Raw genomic sequence first — 19884 nt, 5'->3', positions numbered from 1 at the left:
GCAGCCATAACTTATGGCATACTCAATGGCATGACTCCAATAATGACAGTTAATTCACAAGGGAAATTTTAAAAAGGGACAGAAACAGGAACATAAAGAGGAGAAAGGGGAAGTAGCCAGCAAGAGGAACAGGAACAGTTCAGGAGGCTTAGGTAACTGCAGCGCAGTAGCTGGCAGTAATGAAGGCGATGGGGATGACGTGGATTTTAGCTATACATTCATTTTGGTATCACACATTTTTTGGCGGGGACCTGATCAAATTCCCCACTGACTGCTCCCATTTAAAATGCTCTCAGCACTGACAGAAGTATGCTCATTAGGTGCCAGTGTCATACGTATTTGAAGCTTCCATGGGCATGCATAATGGGTACACATTATCAAGAATTTAAGTGCCTGTTTACTTTATTTGTTCTTCACTAATGAAAGCTAAAGGCCACAATACAGGAGGTAATGCAGAAAGAGGGTGGGACAGGTGACTGTCACACAGGGGTAGCTGCTTTTCAGGAATAAGGCCAAGAAAACTACAGGAGTGCAGAAAGGGAAAAGAAGGCCACAGAGGCTCCGATAATGCGGTTAAGATGAAAGGTTGCCATTTTCTTAGAATAAACGTACTGTTAGAGTAAACATACTCTTCTTAGAGCTAACATTTACTCCTAAGGTCACATAACTTCAGTCTTAATGAGTTACTTAAAAATTAATTTCACACTAATGTACTGCATCTCCCATCTCACGGCCTTCTCCAATCAAATTCTTGACCCAGAACAGCAAACAGTAGTCATACCAAAGGATCTGAAGATGCCTCTCTAATATTTACCAGGCCAGTGAGCACTGAAACAAGAGGCAGAAAAACTTCCTGCAGGTTTCCAAGCAGTCTTTCAGCAGCCTTAGCACTGGTCTGTTATCCTTAGGCAGGACTCAAACCGACAAGCTAAAGACAATGGCAGTCTTATTTGTGGTTCTGCTCTGTAAATCTAACATTTCAGGGCTTGTACACCAGAACCATGTTGTCATCAGTGGGTGATGAAGATGAGAGCTGAAATCAGAACAATCATTTCTAGCTTTCTGCTTATTTACTGCCTTTTTTTTTCCCCCCCTTTTTTTATTTTTTTCCCAACAAGAGAGTTCAAATGCAGATTTTCTGATTATGTCTGTTTAAAATTAATATAACATCCGACTTGGAAATGAGGCACATCTATCCAGATGAGAATCTTTTGGAGAAGGCTTTTTACTGGGAAAGCCTTGATGTTAGACTCGATGTTCCCTTTCACTTCAGAATAAATTAGTTAAACAGAAAGAAAATCAGCCATACCCAAATGCAAAGCTTGTTATATCCTATGAATTTCCACTGTGCTTTAAGAAGACATAACTGGAACTAACATAAAATGCATTTCCTGCAGTGCTCAATACTGGATTGAATTCATGCCAGTTCCAGGGTTATATTAACATCTCTGAGAATGCATGAATAATATCCAAGTGCAGAAACTCCTACTTGGCTAAATACTAGCAAAATAGAAATGTTAAGTATTTTTAGATACAACATCTAGTTGATGTTATACTAACTTTAAATATCCACTCCTATTCTAATATTATGTAAGGTTTTACATTGCACTAAAGCAAAATCATACAACAGAGCTGGAAAATCACCTCAGGGTAATGCATATTTGTTTTAGATATCTACACATACATACGTAATAACATCTAATGTAAATATGTATAAATATGTACATATGACCTAAAATCAAAGAGTAAACTGTATATCTACAAAATATATTTTTAAAAAGAATGGTGAAGTGACTTTAGTGGAAACGGACAGGGAAGCATCAGTGGTGGTTTGAATAGATTTTCTTCATTTTAATTCCTTCTACTAAATCCACTTTTACCTGCTCAGCTATCAGGTTATTATTAATTCCTATAAACAGCCCCTTCTGAGTGGCTCACTCTTGCAATCTCTTTTTCTGAATATGCACATTCTCCATACATGAGTCATCGCGCAGCAGGACAAATTTAATCCTTCTTCTTCTGCATGACAGCGCAATGCCAAGCAAACACATTCAGAACACACAAAGGAAGAGAAGCCACCGCCAATATCAGTGAACAATAATAGCGTTTAAGTTCTTCCATACATTTTTCTTGCTTCAGGCAATCCACTGACATGCCCAAATCTGGCTCTTTAGTGTAATACAATAGGACAACGATTTACTCACGTACACTGCATTTTATGAACAGTAATAGTATTATTTTAGGTCAAATAACAGTTGGTCTTACTCTGCAACTAAAGAGATTGGGAGAGCTAGTCCTAAGAGCAAGGAAAAGAGGCTCTAGAAACCTTCACTCTTAGCAGTCCATGTTGCATGAGCCACCTCCCTGCTTCTAAGAGCAAACTCTTCTTCAGAATTTTCCGTGACAGAGAAGCCAGATACCAGTACAGAGCACTCAGAGACCAGGCAATTCCCCCAGCAGGGCACCAAGCCCTGTGGCTCCTCCAGCCCCATCACAGCACACAGGAGCCCTACACACTGCCCGCTGCAGCCCAGCCTTGGCTGGCACCTCCAGAAAGCTCCAGATCCGTGAGATGGAAAGAGGCTGAGATTGTCAGCTCCCAGAGAATGTGCACAGGGCTAAGGAAAAGACAACACAATAAACACAATATATCCATCATCAGCTGAACCAACAGAGCCTTAAAGAAAAAAATTACAAAGCTTATTTCTTACGTCTCAAAACTGCTAAGAATAAATGATTACAACTTCTTGTTATTAGCTATGTACAAAGGTGTGTGTAGCACTTCATACTACAAATACAGATATACATTGCTTACTACCATACAAACTATGCCAACAGTTGCTTCACAAGAATTTTTGCACAAGTCATTAGAACTGATATTGTGATATAACGTGACCTGTTGCTCACTGCATCTTTGCTCTACAGAGGTGCTTCCCGACAGCATCTCCTCTTCTGGATCTGGATGAAAAAGCTGAAGATGATACCTATCTACCGACCAGCTCTTCTTTTGTTGCCAGAAAGTTCTGCTGGTGTAATAGAAATTATCTGCACACACCAAATTTCCCCAGTGAAAGGCTAACCCAAGCTAATGTAAACCATCCTCAGGTTGGATGTGAGGAAAAGGTTCTTCACCAGGCAGTGGTTGAGCCCTGGAACAGGCTCCCCAGGGAGGTGGTCATGGCTCCAGGCCTCACAGAATTCAAGGAATGTTTGGACAACGCTCTCATACATCTGGTCTGATTTTTCTACGATCCTGTGTGGAGCCAGGAGTTGAACTCAATGATCCTTATGGGTCCCTTCCAACTAAGGATATCCTAAGATTCTATTAATACTTTATTCCATTGAATGCAAAGGAGATTTTGTGGAACTATTAACAGCTTTCTGATGGTTAAATACTGGTCACTGAAGTACCAACCCTGAGGGATGAGAAGAGACTCCTTTTACTTTAAGAAAAAACAAGGAACTAAAAAATAATTAAAAAAAAAAGAACAATAATTAAGACACCTGTTATGCCCTAAGAAAGTAACAGCAACTTTGTGCAGCATGTATTCCAGGGCAAAGACTGTGGACTAGGAACTGCCTGGAAACTCAAACATCCAGTAACAGACCAAGATTTTGACTCAAGGGAGGGCCGGAGAAAAATAGGCAGCCATTTCAATACAATTTTCCCTATCTAAGGGATCTCAAGCCACTCAACTCTGTGCTGGGATGAAAACTGCCCCAGAAGGCACCAACACCACCAACAGCAGGGCATTAGCTCTGCAGCTCTGGTGTGGCAAAATCACAGGTCATTCAGGGTATGATGATCATTAAGGCTGAACTGTATTGCATGTGTAGTAATCATGGCTGGCGATGCATCTTCTTAACAACAGTAAACCCAGTAAGATTGTACACTAAATTTGAAACTACCCTAGCTTCTTATAAGCAGTCCCAACATAAAACCACAGAATGGTTTGGGTTGGAAGGATTTTAAAGCCCATCTGCTGTGGGCAGGGCTGCCTCCCACCAACTCAGCTGCCCAGGGCACCATCCAACCTGGCCTTGAGTTCCTCCAGGAATGGAGCACCACACCTTCTATGGGCAGCTGTGCCAGTGCCTCACCACCTATGAGTAAAGGATTTCCTCCTAACAGCTAAACTAAATCTCCCCTCTGTTAGTTTAAAGCTATTCCCTCTTGGCCTATCACTATCCCAATACGTACAGTAAGTCTCCATCTTCTGTAAAAGCTCCCCATTTAAATTGTAATACATACATCAAAATTAAGATTTGAAAGTATCAAACTTTTCTTTTAAAGGAGAGGCATCAGTGAGTTAATTTTCTATTCTGCAGTTTCAGCAACTCACATACAGCTTCCTTCAGTGAGTTCTGCAAGGGTTGCATGCACTTCATTCCCATGTTAAAGCATGATTTGATCAGAGAAGCATTAGATTTATGGTTAACCTGAAGAGTAGGACTATTGGAGCCTCTGGAAGTGTTTGTTTTCTGATAAAAGAAGGCTACATAGAAAGCGGTCCAAAGCTGAGAAAGACAGGTGTGAAGGGAACAAATTCTTCTGCAAGGACAATGCATACTTGTTGCATTAATGACACCTCAGTCATGAGGACAGACACATGGCAATTCAAATAAATACTGTGAGGTGGTAAAAAGCAGCATAAGACAGTGGTAACACAGAAGGCAGTAATTCCATAATTAGTTCTCTGTCAAGAAAAATTTTCATAGTTACATTATTTACAGTTATCACAACAGAAATTTACTTTGTAACTGAGAAATTACTTATACAGAACAATGTACATACGGTGCATTGTAAGCATTCTGACATAATCAGTATCAGCTCAGGCTCCTGTTCGTGTCTAGTTGCTTCCTCAACATTAAAGCAGACTGTGTTACATAAGCAAACAATTCAAAATAAATTATCTTCAATTCTTAAGATATTACATTTTCCTGTAGACAATGACAATTATATGAGGAATACAAATGACCTAGAATGAACTGAACCACACTGAAGTCTTAGCTATCCATGTTAAAATTCAGTGAGCTGGGCCTTGTATACATGAATTAAAGCATGCAATCCTTGGACAATGCACCACATTGTAGGGAAAGATGCTAAGTTTCCCTTCTAATGGTTTCCCTCGTCACCTTCCACATGTTACTGGAGTAAAGTTTGAAGCAAGTTGTTCTCTTCACTTGCATTTCACCCCTTTATGTCATATAAACAACAGACCCAGAGTTTGCAAAGAGAACACACTCCCATCCAAGCTGCCATTGAAGCTAACGGTGACTGGCCCCTGTGAATCTACTTCACAAGATGCCTTAGGGAGAGACTTGGAATTACTTTAGAGTCACATAAAATAACTGAGTACATTTTCACAAGCTCATAGTTGAAGACAACATCAGCATTATCAACAACCATCTCCCTTACGTATGAAAAGAAAAGAGACAGCTGCTGCCAACATGCTTATTCCCAACTCCAACTGGGGCAGGATGTCCTGAGAACACACTCTGCTTTTATGCCACACTCATACTGGTTCATTCGTGTGGCAGCCAACAGGATGCACATGCAACACTGCATAGCTTTGCATCCCATTCAGACTAACTGGTTTTTAAGTAGGCTAAGGGTGCCTGGAGTCATCAATGTCATAAACTGAGGTGCCCACAGCTTTCAAGCACCTTAAAACATACATGGCAGCCAAGGATCACCAGCTTTGATGCAAGGAGAGTTTGGGTACGTGTGTTTATTTCACAGAATCTCAGAGCAGCTGAAGCTGGAAAGCAGTCCAGTTCCCTGCTAAGAGCACCTTTAGCAATGCTACTGAAAGAAGCTGTCCTGCCTTTCCTTCATTCTTTGATCCTCGTTTCCACTTTCACACTGCCTCCTTCCCCTTTTGTCAGCGCAAATGCTGATGCAGTTGCCTTGTGAACTGAATGGATGAACACATTCAAGTTAAAACTAAACTACACAGCATGCAAGTAATTTTAAACTAAATCTTGTCTCTGATGTGGCTCGCAGCAGCTGCAGCAGTGCTTATGCTGACAAAAGATTAGAGGTAGCCCAAGGACAGGAACGAAGAGCCAGGAGCAAAAAGGGCAGAGCCAATTCAGTCTGTAGCATGCTGAATTCTGCCACTTAAAACACATGTGCTAGAGCTACAGTCTGGCTTCCTAATTTTTATGCAAATCATTGCAATGATACAAGTTCAGGCCTGGAAAGGCTTGAAGGAATATGAAATTGCCTTGTGCTGGCATAGCTCATTTCTGAGCCTGCTGCAGCCACAGCGCCTACTGGGCAAAGCTAGAATGGGAATCAGCCTCTGAACCACAGGAAAGTTCAGCTGGTGAAGGACCTGGCTCACTCTAAAGCCTGGGCAGCGCAGCAGACAACACGGAGGCAGTCTGAACCCATGTAATCAACTTTGGTTGAGATTGCAACACCCGGTCTCCAACCCCAAACCTAAAGATGTCTGTGATTGGAACACTTGTTAACAGTGAAGGAAGCCAGGAAGTGTGAGAACGAATGAGCACAGTGCTGTTTTTCAGACGTCTGTAATTACAGAAAGGCTGCTGGAAGAATTATACTGCAGTGGTCTGAACTAAATAGAGTACAGGTCAATCCAAAGATACGTATTTGATAGGACCTATAAATTAAGCAGCGATAGTGGGAAAGCATTGCAAGTTAGCTTCTCCATTTTGCAGTAAAGATGCAGGCTAGTAGTGAGTGTAGGCAACATTTAGGCTTAGTCCATTAGCCAAGTCAGCTAGCTTGCACATGAAAAAGAGATTTCTGGGTGTGGAAAAGAGCAGAGCTGTCAAATAAGCACTGGTTGAACTTCTGTATGAAAAACAAGCCCTGGCAAGGTCTCATTTAACACCATTGGCACAGGAGTTCGGGTGTTTTCTCCATGTAAGCCATTCCTGTGTGTTAGACAGAAAGGATGAAACGTTGGAAACTTCTACCACAGCCAACTGAAAATGTCTACTGACATCTACAGTAATTCATAAACAGCCAGCTGGTCACAACAGTCTATCTAGGCATGATCTGCAAGCTTGATTATTGTACCTTCTAAACATGAATGTGACAGCAGATGGCAGATTGAGAGTAAGTCTCAACCTTCAACCTCTCTGCCACATCAGATGGGCTTTCAAGCTTGTACCCAACTTACACCACAATAACAAATTAATGCTTGGCCATCTCACTGGAGCAGACTTCTGGACTGAACAGTGGACTGAACAGCAAACATTCAGTACCTGTCAGAAGACTCCGCAATGGCATACAGAAAGCTGATTGAGAACAGCTGCCCTGTAGATGAGGCATGAAGAAGGAGTTCTGCAGTTACTAGCTTTCTTGAAGGAAACATAAATGCAACACATTTAACTTCAAAAACAGTTATTTTTCTTTACTCAAAATACAAGCATATTAAAGTTAATTTAAACAGGAATTTGAGAAAAAAAAAATAGTTCCTTTCTCTTATTCCTCCAAGGACATACTTCAGTACATGATGTTTTTTTTCATATTTTCCCCAAGTTCTTTTCACAAAACTTTTTTTTTTTTTTTAACTGACATAATGCCTCTCACACTAATTCCTACATTTCTCTCCTCTACTAAAACACTAGCAATTAAGCACTTAGACGTTGGCATTCACTGGGGGAGGAGGAGAAGGATACCTATTCATCTTAGACACTGTAGTACAAAACTTAAGTTTCACTTACAAATAACTGTCTTATGGATCATCTACCAAACAAGCAGTTGTTGCTTCTCAATCAGGTAACTTTCACACTGATCCCAACAGATTTTACCCTGATTAATTACCTGCCAGATTTGCTCACACAAGTTTAGGCAGCATGGAGTCAAAAGAGAGGATGAGGAATGTAATGTTTTAGCATAAAAACAAGTGTTTCTAAAAGGCAAAGTATATTTTCTGCAATTCTAACACTGAAATTAAATCAGATTTGGAATGACTTAAAAAAAAAAATAAAATATCGGTTACTTAAGCCTGTGACATTTAAAAGTCTTCCCTTTTTCTTATGAGAGTATTCTCATTTCCTGATGTTTTCTTTTTTACGTGCAGTAACAAAGAGAATCATATGGATTTTTTGGTCAAAAGCATCTCAGTTAGAGATTATTGTAGAATTAGGTATACCCCTCACAAAACCAGGAGTAAAAATAATTTAATAAGCAGCGCACCTTTTCAGTGCTGTAACCAGCACCTTCACCAATAAAGCATATGGTTACCTTCAGAGAAAAGCATAGCTGGAATCACTGGATTAAACTTTAAATTAGTAACTGCATATAACCGATTAAAAATAAAAACAGCAACAACAAAAAAACCAAAACCACTCAGCAGAGAAAGATGTTGATGATCAAAGACACATTTAAACTTGTCTACCCTTGTTATTAATTCCTTAGTGCTGGAGAGTCCTTCAGGTTCCTCTGATTTATGTCGACTGTGTCAGTTATCAGAAGACAGTTATTAAATCTGCCCAAATATCAGTGGGGTAGAGGCTGCCACCTCTTTCATCTCAGTCATAACTTTAAAAAAGAAGAAAGTGAATTATTAAGTTTCCATCCACACTATCAGTCTACAGTGATCTCCTATGGTTAGGCAGATTCTTGTTATGAAATCAATACTCAAAGTTTCACATCACAGAAGGAAAAAAATATTGTAATTAGCTTTCTTTAAAGAGAGCACTCTTCTTTTCTCCAGTTTCCTGCAGGGTAAAAGCTGAGAAGAAAAAGAATGAGACATTGTATAGACATGAATTACTACAACATCGGCATTAACAGATTATGCTGAAACATGCCTTGACATTCAAGTATATTTTATTAAGTATTATAAAATATATACAATCTTAAAATACAGTGCATTTCAAACATAGATTACAAGTCTTTGTTAGTATCACTACAGCTGATTGATGATGAACTGACTGAATTGATGATGCACTTCCTATCGTATCAGCAGGACAGAAGGCTAGGGATTACTACTCAAAGTTTAAAATCTCTTTCAGTGCCCCGCTGCTTAAGGCTGTATTTTTGCTACCTGGATTGATTTTGTGAACTCGACAAGTTTTTGAATCGACGTGGAAGTGAGGCAGAGTGGAGTGATTGTACATGCTTTTCAAAACAGAACGAGCATGAAAAATGTCTGTAAACTTGGCATTAAAAATATTCTTGAACGTATTTGGTACTTACAAAACTGAATACAGCTTACTTTACAGTCCTGGATCTAAAGTGAGATAAAGTAAAAAATAATAATAATAAAAAACCAGCACTTCATTATGAACTTCAGTTTCACCATACTTGAAATTCATGCAAAAAATGATGCGTGTTTCTTCATGTTTATACCACTGTTATGTCACCAATCTTGTGTGCGATGTCAGACTATAAGAAAAAAAGAATATCATTAATCTAAATTAAAAATGGGGCAGGCAGTTTAATATACAGCAATTAAATGCATGATTCAGATAATGATCCAAACGATGGCCTTTCAGGTAAGAATTTATACCACTGTTTTATGTAAAGCAAGTGCAGTGGATTAGCAAGCTAACAGTATTTATTAGCTAACTTGAAAAGAAATGACTGAGTTTGCCAAGAACACACTTCAAGTCCACTCAAGTCAACAGCGTCAGCAACAACTAATAGGATCACTCTTCATCTGGCTAATAATGCAATTTTAATTCATCACAAATTTTCTAGCATTTTCAACTAAGTTATTTGAAAATTCTCATGAATTTCCCAGCACAGACCCACTACAGTCATTTTTTAAAGTTTCTGAGTAAGTCTGCTTGAATGACTGTTTCTTCAGTTTCATCCCAGTAACTTGAATCATCAAAGAATCACACTTTTGTTTACTGCTAAACATTCTTTTTTTTTCCCCCAAAGTATCCAGTGATGCATCTGTACTCAATAAAAAAATACTTAACAGTCAACAACATTCATTTTCAAGACATGATACACAAACCAGCTCTTCTTAATTAATAATCCACAAACGTGTATACATCTGCTGCATTTACTAGAAAGATCTCATTTTCTTACTCCACCATTTCAACCTATTAAGACTTTTTGTATTACCATCCCAGTCCTCGCAGATGTTTAAAACATGCCTCAACTCCACCACTGTTTCTCTGTCAAATCTGTAACTATAAAGCTGACTCAAGCTATCTTTGTAACATCTCATGCTCTTCCTCACAAACTGTCACATTTCAATTTAAATTACACTTTGAGTAAAACCTTCCAGGTGCATGCGATAATAAAAATGAGTACCTTCAAAAACCTTGCTTGGAAGCATAATTCAAAGCAGTGTTCTACCATCTTACTCTGGTTGCTGTTTATAAATTGTTTTCAATTTTTTTTTAAATGAGTAACTACATGTGAAAATGTGAGAAAGTAAATTTTCAGCATCATTTATCTACCATGCTCTCCATGGGGAAGATACTGGCAATGTTACTTTTTTTCTCTTGAACTTATATTCCAGTCCAACTTAATGCATCTATCTGTCCTCAACTCTTCTATTGCGGGAACAAGAACACCGCCATCAGCCCAAAATTGTATTTGATGGGGCTTACTAACGATGGCTCTCCGTCAAGTCTGTCCTGCTCACTCCCTTCCACAAATGAATCTAAAGACAATTAACACTGCCTGCGTGTGAAAACAGAAGTCCGTTATGTGGCACACACAAACCAGCTTAGAGAGAATGATAGTTTTTGATTGCCCATTTGTTTAGAAGAAGTGGAAGGTAAAAATCAAATGCTTGGGAGAGCTGGAAGGGCAACATCAAACAAATACAACCTAATCCATTTTCCCTTCTGTACCATCCTGATACTTTCAGTCTTCATTTTCTACTCCTCCTCATCTAAGTAAATCTTTATTTAAAAAAGAAAAAAAGAAAAATGCAGACTGGCAAATGAAGCCTTGCATGCAGCTAGGACTTATTCATGTAGCTGTGATAAAGCAACAGCAGGAAAGAAAATCTCAGTCTGGCAGTTTAAGTGTGTATGGCTAGTCTTGTAGTAAGCAAGTAAGCAAAGTAAGCAATGTGATGGGCAAATCTAGTTCTAAAGTCTCTAGCAGTCCACAGAATTATCTCCATTCTCTGGGGGGCCTGTGCAGCCGGATCTAGTAGCTGGCAACTCTGCCCCTGGCAGACAGGTTGGAACTAGATGATCTTTAAGATCCTTTCCAACCCAAGCCATTTTGTGATTCTAAGATGTGAAAACTGATAAAAATAAGGAGATGTTCCCAGTGTTCAAAAAATAAGAAAAACAAATCACGTGGCAAAGAGATGACGTAACCAGGAATTCAACTCTAATCCTTTACTTCCATGCCTTGGAACTATTTTGTTATTGTCACTGCTGCAGGTGAGTGCACTTCTGTTGGCCACCTCACGCATTAAAGATGTCCTACAACTCCTTGCATTTTCAGCAATTTCCCCTCAGAAACAAACCATAAAGCCAGCAGCAAGTTAGCTTGCTAATATGGTTGTCACAGACACAAAATGTTGTCAGAATAAAATTCACATGTGTAATGTAATGACCCAATTTTCGCTGTCAGTTAATAGCCTCTCAGAGTGCTGATTAAAATCCTAGCTTGCCCAGGTATAACCGAGGGCAGGAAAATTATGCTAATTTGAGGAAAATAGGGCTGCTCAGCACAAAGGCTTTAACACTGCTTTCAGATCTTTCATCTAGGAATAAAGTATTTCTGAAGGTTGTCTGAAGTTCAGCCCTGCCTACCCAAATCATCCAGTATTAAAAAAAAAAATCATACTGGTATATCTTATTTAAATAATACCACTAATCTTCAAACAGCAACAATTTCAATTTTAAGAAGATGTAATTAATGCTTAACTTCAATATCTTCCAATTAGGCAAGCCTAGCATGATCAGAACCGTATATTATTTTTTACAAAAGTCGCACTTTTCATTGTCTTGCCTCTGAAAGAAAGCCAACTGCTATAATTAAAGAGGTCTGAGAAACTTTTTTTTCCCTGAAAGGCCTGCAAATGAAGAAACAATGCTGTTGACCTTAACTTCAGCCTTAGCAAAACAGGTATTTCAAGGATCATCACTAAGCTCTGGTCCACAGTAGACAATCAGGCTTCAGTGATTTTTTTTTTTTTTAAAGTATAAGGAATGTAGCAAATTTGTACTTACAGCTTAGCAATAGGCTTTGTAAGGATAACAGAAGAAGTATTTTGCATCAAAACTGTTAATATCTGTCAAATCCTATACTCATATCTCAGCTACGCATTTCCTTTAATGATACCTGTACAGTTTACAGCTTTTTGTCACAGCTTATACAGAGAAATAAAGTTTCTTAATTGATGCAGATTGCAACAGTCACTTTCTTAATCTATATTCCTGAACAAACAATTAGAAAATAACTGTTTAAGAAATTTACTGTGTTCTCTTTTGACAGAACATAGCATTCCTTAGCCGTAAGTAGAACTGTGCAGTGTCTTTTAGCACCAGCAAAAGAAGGATTAAAGGCTGCCAACAGGTCAGCCACCAGAGGGCAATCGGTATTCTCAAACAGAAAATGGATTACTTTGATCCAAAGTGCTCATACTTAGCCACAGTTTTTTTTGAAGTCAGCTGGAGCAAGCATGGGAGAACAGAGCATTTTTCAAGTTCTGTACTTCAAACATGGCGGGTTTTCTGTCTTATATAGGAATAACAAGGTAATTAAATTCAAATAAGTTACATAAAGAAGTGACCTTCACCGAAACTCAAATCTGTAGCAAGAGAAAGGCATTGCAATTCTTAAGCAATTTCACGTTAGATTATAGAATACAGGGACGAAATTAGGGCCAAACCGTCCACTTCAAGCTACTGGCACACAAGAAAAATCCCAGAGTACTCAAAGGCCACAAGAAACAGGTTAGACTACATTAAGTAACTGCAAGCTTTATTTTGTATTTCACAGCTCTTCCAAGCTTACATGAATTGTTTCTACTCTTGGAAGGATTGGAAGTGACATAAAAGGACATTCTATTTATTGGGCTAAAAAGTACAGTGCTGGCAGCGAAAACATAAGCTTTTTGACAAGTTCTACAAAACACCAGCTGTGCCCCAGAGTTGTCATCTCATTCAGAAGTTGCAAGCCATTCAGTAGTTTTCATGCATTACCTCCAGCTGCTTTTACTTCTGGTTTAAGGGTAACAGTTTCCCTCCTACCTGACCTTTTCTACAGGTAAGAAGAAATCTGAAGTAAATTTTTTTTATCTTAATCTCCTATGGATAAGATCAAGTGTTTTGACTTCAGCAAGTAGTTTCTTATAAACGTTGTCCATTCATGTGACTAGCAAGATGCTGCAAGTTGCTGCTGACAGCTGCAGAGACCTTGAACACTGAGAAAGGATGCTCTGCTGCACACTTCTGTGCAATTAAAGTATTATCAAGGAATATGAAATAAGGAGATCAAAAAGTACTCCTGGAAAGAAGTCTGTTACCCCTCAGCTACTTAGCTCAACTTTTACCCTGCCTGCCTGCCGCTTACAGAACCAAAGCTTCCAGCCCTGAGAAATGGGACAACTGTCACTGCATCACACAGCTTTCTGAGCTTCCCAGTGGACATACTGCCTCAAGAGGTTTTTCCCTGAAGAAAAAATTAGATTACTGAAGGTAAAATGATGTGCTTTCAGATGTTAACATCTATTCTAATATTGCTGTTTTAAAATTGTTACATAATCAAATTGCATAACCAACTTACTCAACTTCTTTGCAACGCTATCCCTTCCCTCCCACCACCCACTCACCCTAACCCCATATCAAGATCTCTGCTAAAAAAAACTGCCTTTTTTTCTAAATAATATGGCAGAAGTGTCCTTCATCCACACAATTGTACCAACACAACTGAACACAAGCAAAAAAAAAGTTCAAGGACTGTACTTATCCACAAAACAAAAAAACACTACCCAAAATACAGCTATCAGTTGCTACTATCTAATTGTTAACTTTCTTACTCAAAGTTCCCTGGCCAACAGGGACAACTAGACAACTGAGAATTTAAGTATTCTAAGCAGCAGTATGTGAAGGTGGCACTGACTTACAGCAATATAAACTCATTACAGAATCCCTGTTTTCAAAACTTCCCCCTCCCCAAAACTGAGTACCTGGGTATAGTCATTCATCAATTGAATTACGAATTTAAAAGATCTTGAGCCCTGGAAAGATAGACAATATTCACAGCTTCTCCCATTCATCCAATTCACTTTTGCTCCTTGATTAGCTATTTTCTTTAGAAGCAGTTCTGTTCTTTTGATTTTATGGATAAGAATTGTCATAGACAAAAAAGCAAGACTAAGTAGCTTGCATTAACTGTTTTCCAAAGTGATCTAGTAATTTCTTACCTACCAATGTAACTACAGAGCCCCTCCAGCTGCAAAGAAGTTTGAAATAGTAAGCTCACAGCAAGTCCAAGCTTAGTGAAGAAACAAGACAGACCTTGTAAGAAACATTACCCAAAGCATTGCCTGATTACATATGTGAGGACCACAAAAATTTTATGAAACTATCTAATGAGTGTCTTCTCTTCTTTTACAAGACTATTAAGACAGGGCTAACTGTTTTGCTAGAATTCCCACATCCAGCTGCTTCCCTGATTCACAGTTATCTGTTTCTAAATAAAAGCACTGGAACAGCTGACGCACTGAAGTTTATTTGACAGAAAACTGCCAACTTGGGAAAGGATCGAAGCCTTCAAGTTAACAAGTTAAAAAGGTAGAGAAAGTTCTACAAAGAGCAACAACATAAATCTTCATTTTTATCAGGTTTTCTTTTGTATTTAAGCAAATACCTTAATTTGAAATAAGAAAAAAAAAAGGCTACTACTCTTAGTAGTACTCTTGATATTTAACAACTTCTGTTTGTGTACACATTAAATAGATTTAAGACATACACGAGGAAATGACAAGCACCTGGCAGAGCACAGGTATGCATTATCATACGAAAATATGCATACATTAAATCTAATTTAGGCCTCCAGTGGCAGAACATGATAATAAAACAAACACTGTCCTTCCCAGGCTTTCTTTCCTGAGACCAAGTGGAAGTGACCAAGGTGACACTAGAGAAATTGCATTTGTCATAGGTAAAATGATAAGTAATCAGTTGGTTTGCAAGGCTAAGAGGTAGAGAATATTCCAGGCCAACTTCACTTAAACTTTTTTTTTTTTTAGTAAAATTTGGTTGACAGCATAAAAACAAGTATTTTATCCAAACATTAAGTGTTTGAATTTTATAAGAATTTATTAGATTCAGAAATACTTAGCTCTAGCTAAAGTAACAGAGGACAAAAATTAAGATCCTTCCCAGTTTATTGTTTCAGAAGTTGTTTAAACTGATCACTGTACTAGTGTACCTACAGTAAGAACTCTCGTATTAACTGTAGGTTTAAAAATACTTATAAACAGTTTTATTTTCCTTTATTTTGAAATTAATGGGGAAAAAGAAGCAATAAACGATTACTGCCAGTGCGGTATACACAGCCATATTTATTAGTTCACTTCTAATTACAGAAAGAAAGCTGAAGGCATACATAACTGCTGCTTTAGAATAAAGACAGACTACTGTTTTCTCCAACAGTTTTATTTCAAAAAGTACACAAGTCTGTCATGGAACTACAGCATTTTAAAATTCTGGATTTTTTTTTTTTTTTCTTTTTTTTTACAGATTCACTCACAGTACTTGCATTGTATAATATACCATTCCCTAAAAATGTGAATATAAAACCTCATATTGAAATTCATATCAATATTCAAGTTCATGCTTTGTGCACGAGAAGTATAAAGCAATGTTGCAACATGTTGTATTCCGAGAAATGTTATTGCTCCAATTTCATTTGAGCTGTGTCGCACACCAGAGGACCAACACCCAAAGGGCCCCAGAAAGCACCTATCAAGTGTATAAAACAAGGTTCAAGTGATACAAATAGTATTGTGTCTTTAGACTACCACAGCGATCTAAAGTGATCTGGAATATACACAGTTAAGAGCAAACCCAAAAGGCTATCCTGGAAAACAGTAATATACAATATTCATTATTACAGAGACAGCTTGCAATTAACAAGTCTTATTTGTACTATTAAGCAGGAAGCATACATCTAATACAAACGTGACTATTAGAGTAGATAAAGATGTATGCACTGTACATTTGCTCCAAAAGTCATCTTTTACCCCTCCAACAAGGCATTTCTGTGCACTACATAGTTAAAAAGAAAAGTATTCTTATTTAGGTAAGGAAGGTTCACGCGATTATCTTTAAATATCCATTTTAGAAGTTTATGAAAAGGCTTGTAGTGTATGGACAAACGTTACGTAACCTCTACAGTACTACAAGTCTAACACTATTCACACCAAGCTAAAATTCAATGGTTTCTTCTACACTGTCATCCTTAACAAGCAAGTTTACAGTCACGGCATTATCTTGTAATTTCTTGAGCTCATTCAGACTATTTACATAATGATATCAAGCCTCCCTCCTCTATTTCTCTATTTATTTTTTTTTTCCTCTTTTTAAATAACATGAGACAATAAAAATGCCACCTTCTAACTGGTATATCAGCTGCCATTACTTCCCACAGAAGTTCTGTTAGCAGGTTTATCTGTATCATCGGACACCTCGTGATTTCTCAGTTCGTGTCCTACACAGCTAAAAATTACTGCTAAACTACAGTAGCTGCTTTTGAGAATTATAATGCAGTGTTTAATTATAATTATGAATCTATTCACTGAAGAAATCATTTATAATAGTGCTATTATGTTGCTGTAGTGTTTTATTCATTCAAAAAGGCATGATGAGAGCAACTTGAGGGAAAGTTTACCCCAAGTCAGAGGTTCTTTATTTCAGATACGGACTATGTCAGATTCCATTCTTTTTATTTTCCATGCCATTACATAAATAGACAGACACTGTCAAGGCTACTAAGCCTAACAGCTAGGCTCTTAGGGCATATCATGCTGTCCTTCCATTCTGTCAATTTGTTGTTTTGTGCAATCTGACAGAGCATTAAAGTATGTGTAAACTCCAATCTGTATGTTTGAGTGAGATAACTATTCTTGAGTGTCCCAGGGCTTACCTGATGGAAAGCATGGATTCACAGGGGGAAAAAAAAAAAAAAAAAAAAAAGACAAAAAAAGCCACACCTAATCTCACATATGTCCATAGATGGCTAAGAATTAAGTTCAGTAGGTTTGCTGCCTGGTTGCTTAGGTCTCTAGCTATTTCTCAGTCTGTGATTCAGTTCTAGTTTTGTTCTCCACTTTTATTTATGATCCAAATAACCCACACTTTTATTTAGGAAAGGCCTTAGTTTCAAGGTAAACAATCAGTTTATGAGTAAAATATCCTAAAGTCTCTTCTATCATAGTAATTGGATGCAAGAAGATGTCTCCTCATCTATTGTTCTTCACAAGCATGTGTTTGGCACAGTTTCTAAACCTATTATTCACCACACAAGTGAGAGTCAATCATCCATCTAATTAGTACAACTGAACAGTTTTCAGGAATATAAACACTTAAATTGTAATTATCAACTGAAGGAGTAACTCACATTTTGAAATACAGAACAATACAGAGAGCCACTGAAATCACATCCAAAAAACAGGCAAGAAGAGGTATAAATAGTACATAAGAATCAAGAAATCAGATCACAGTGTCATGTTTTAAAAATTGTACCATCATCTAAGCACCTGTCCAAACAGTAAATTTAGGCACCAGAAATTTCATAAAAACTGAAGATACAATCAGGCAAAGTTTATTGAAAAGGCACACATGAAAGATAAAAAGTCTGATCTCTAACAGTATAAGTTTACAATCTAAAAAAGTTCCAAATGTGTAAAATTGTTAAATCTAGAACACTTAGTAGCCATTCAAGTATCTAAATTCAGTATGAAGGGTATGTTTTCTACATTAACAGAGCCAACCAAAAATTATGCATCTGACTACGCAAAAGACAATTATTTAATAGAAAGTCAAATAAGTTACCATAGATCTAATTAACCAGCTACAAGAAAGCAGAACACTAAGCCTAGAAGTTTGAGGAATTCTTATCTCACATTGCTGCTACATACAAACACTCCTAATACCTTTCAACAGGCTCTTCAAATATTTTCTTCATCAACCTCTGTGCCACATACTATATTCATTTAGAGTTTTCCAAAATAATGGGCAGTTTAACATCTTTACCTAGAATAAGCTGAAGGGATTCCTCCCTACACTCCCAAGCACAAGATGAGAAAGAGGAAGTTAAAAAAAAAAAAAACACAAAGATTCAAACAGCATTTAACTTTAAATCTAGCTGTTACAGATATATAGTATCACTCATCAGAAGCTATCAAAAATCTTTAAGTAGGTGTGCAAATAAGATCAGGAATTATTCTACTTCTCCCGTAATGTTTTAAGTTTGCAAAAATGGGATGGCTTTTTTTTTTTTTTTTTTTTTTTTTTAAATGAACTCTTCAAACATCATGTTCCTATCAACAATTCTGGGTAACTATGTCCTCTTAGATTCCGATTGTATGAAGCTCTTGCTGATGAGATTCTAAACACCTATTAAGAATATTTAGGGTTGTTGAACAGACAAGAAGTGAGGAAGTGAATTCCTTGCAAATTCACATAAAAATGCAGTCTCTTTAGACTACCTATTGCTCACCTGAACCTGGAAAAGATTTTTCTGAAGTGATGTTAGAGCAAGAGCAACTATCAAATGCCAGTTACTTAATAGCCTTTAATAAAGCCCCATGAAACTTCTAGGTTGGTTTAGAAAAAGAACACTGCCTTAGAATCTAAGCAGGCTTTGGAAAACGTGAGATGCAGCTAACTTAAGACCTGCAGAGGTGCATGTTCACTCTGACAACGTAACAGTCGAGCTATAGATTTGAGAACTTAGATACCACTAGTAACAAACTGATAAAACTTGTTACATAGGATAAATTAATTATCTGACACTACTAGAACTAGTTATTGCAGTAAAATTCTGGATTACAAGGAGCTTGCAAAATCTCCTTTCACATTTCTACTCACTGTGATTTTAAACTCATAAGAGATTCATTAAATTAACTGAACCAACCAAATGACTAGCAGTCCCTGAGATACTACCTCAGGAAACACTCCAGACAAACATTACCAACTTAAAGAACTGCGTAAATCCTCTGAGTTTGAGCAGAATTCAAATTCATCCTCAATATTTCAGCCCCACTGCAAGTTCATCAAACAAAAATGGCCAAATTAAAATAGTTCTGTTACTCCAAGATTGAGAATAAAGCTTCAAGAACTCTGAGGAACTTCACGGTCTACATATGAAATGCTTTTCTTACTTCTCAGTTGTGTTGCTCTTTCAGATTCTGAAAACTGCACATCAGCTAATAGTGTCTCTTCAGTAAGCCACCAGAGATACAAACACCTTCAGTACCTGATATTTAGGAACTTTCACACTTTCAGTAGTTCAACTGTTACACACTAATAAGTTTAAAATTAAAAATGAGAATTGGTGGCTTTTCAAGCTAACGTTCATTTTCTTCAAGGAAAATTGCATGCCATTGTTTAAATGAGGGTTGGAATACTGTAGTTCTCTCTAATACTTACAACAAACACTTAAAAAAAAACCCAGGACTTAAATTAAAATTTCATACTATGGACCCATCTTTGCTTTGTGCTGGAATCATCACAGGGACAGCTCCCATTCTACTTAAATTAGGTGCAGCTACCTTTGAAGATGCAATGGTTTGGTTTTGACCAGAAGCACGTTCAAAGTCTTCACTTGGAACCTGGCTATATGGAGTTTTGGAGTATCCTTCCATATTTGAGGGAGACATTGAACCCAAAGAAGAACGATTGCTGCCTATGTAGCTGCGTGCTGTTGAACTGCGACTTTTTGGAGGCAGAACATCTTCT

General features: G+C 37.7%; 1 protein-coding gene across 2 annotated transcripts in view; it reads right to left on the bottom strand.

Annotated features, from left to right (window-relative positions):
- Positions 1-8797: 8797 nt before the first annotated feature.
- The window catches only part of CXADR (CXADR cell adhesion molecule), a 29617-nt gene continuing 18530 nt past the window's right edge, over positions 8798-19884 (bottom strand). Inside the window, exons 7-8 of one of the 2 annotated variants that reach the window (XM_085241360.1) lie at positions 19698-19884; positions 8798-9373 (exon numbers count right to left, since the gene is read on the bottom strand). In XM_085241360.1, coding sequence (XP_085097486.1) covers positions 9332-9373; positions 19698-19884 — 229 coding nt within the window. In that variant the 3' untranslated portion in view covers positions 8798-9331. Of the gene's footprint in view, positions 9374-15465 lie in introns of those variants that run through there. The other variant, XM_085241352.1, reaches the window with a different exon arrangement.

Source organism: Meleagris gallopavo, chromosome 1 (assembly GCF_905368555.1).
Source record: "Meleagris gallopavo chromosome 1, MGAL_WU_HG_1.1, whole genome shotgun sequence".
NCBI lineage: Eukaryota > Metazoa > Chordata > Aves > Galliformes > Phasianidae > Meleagris > Meleagris gallopavo.
The sequence above is the reverse complement of the archived record's forward strand: the minus strand, read 5'-3'. Positions and strand labels throughout refer to the sequence as shown.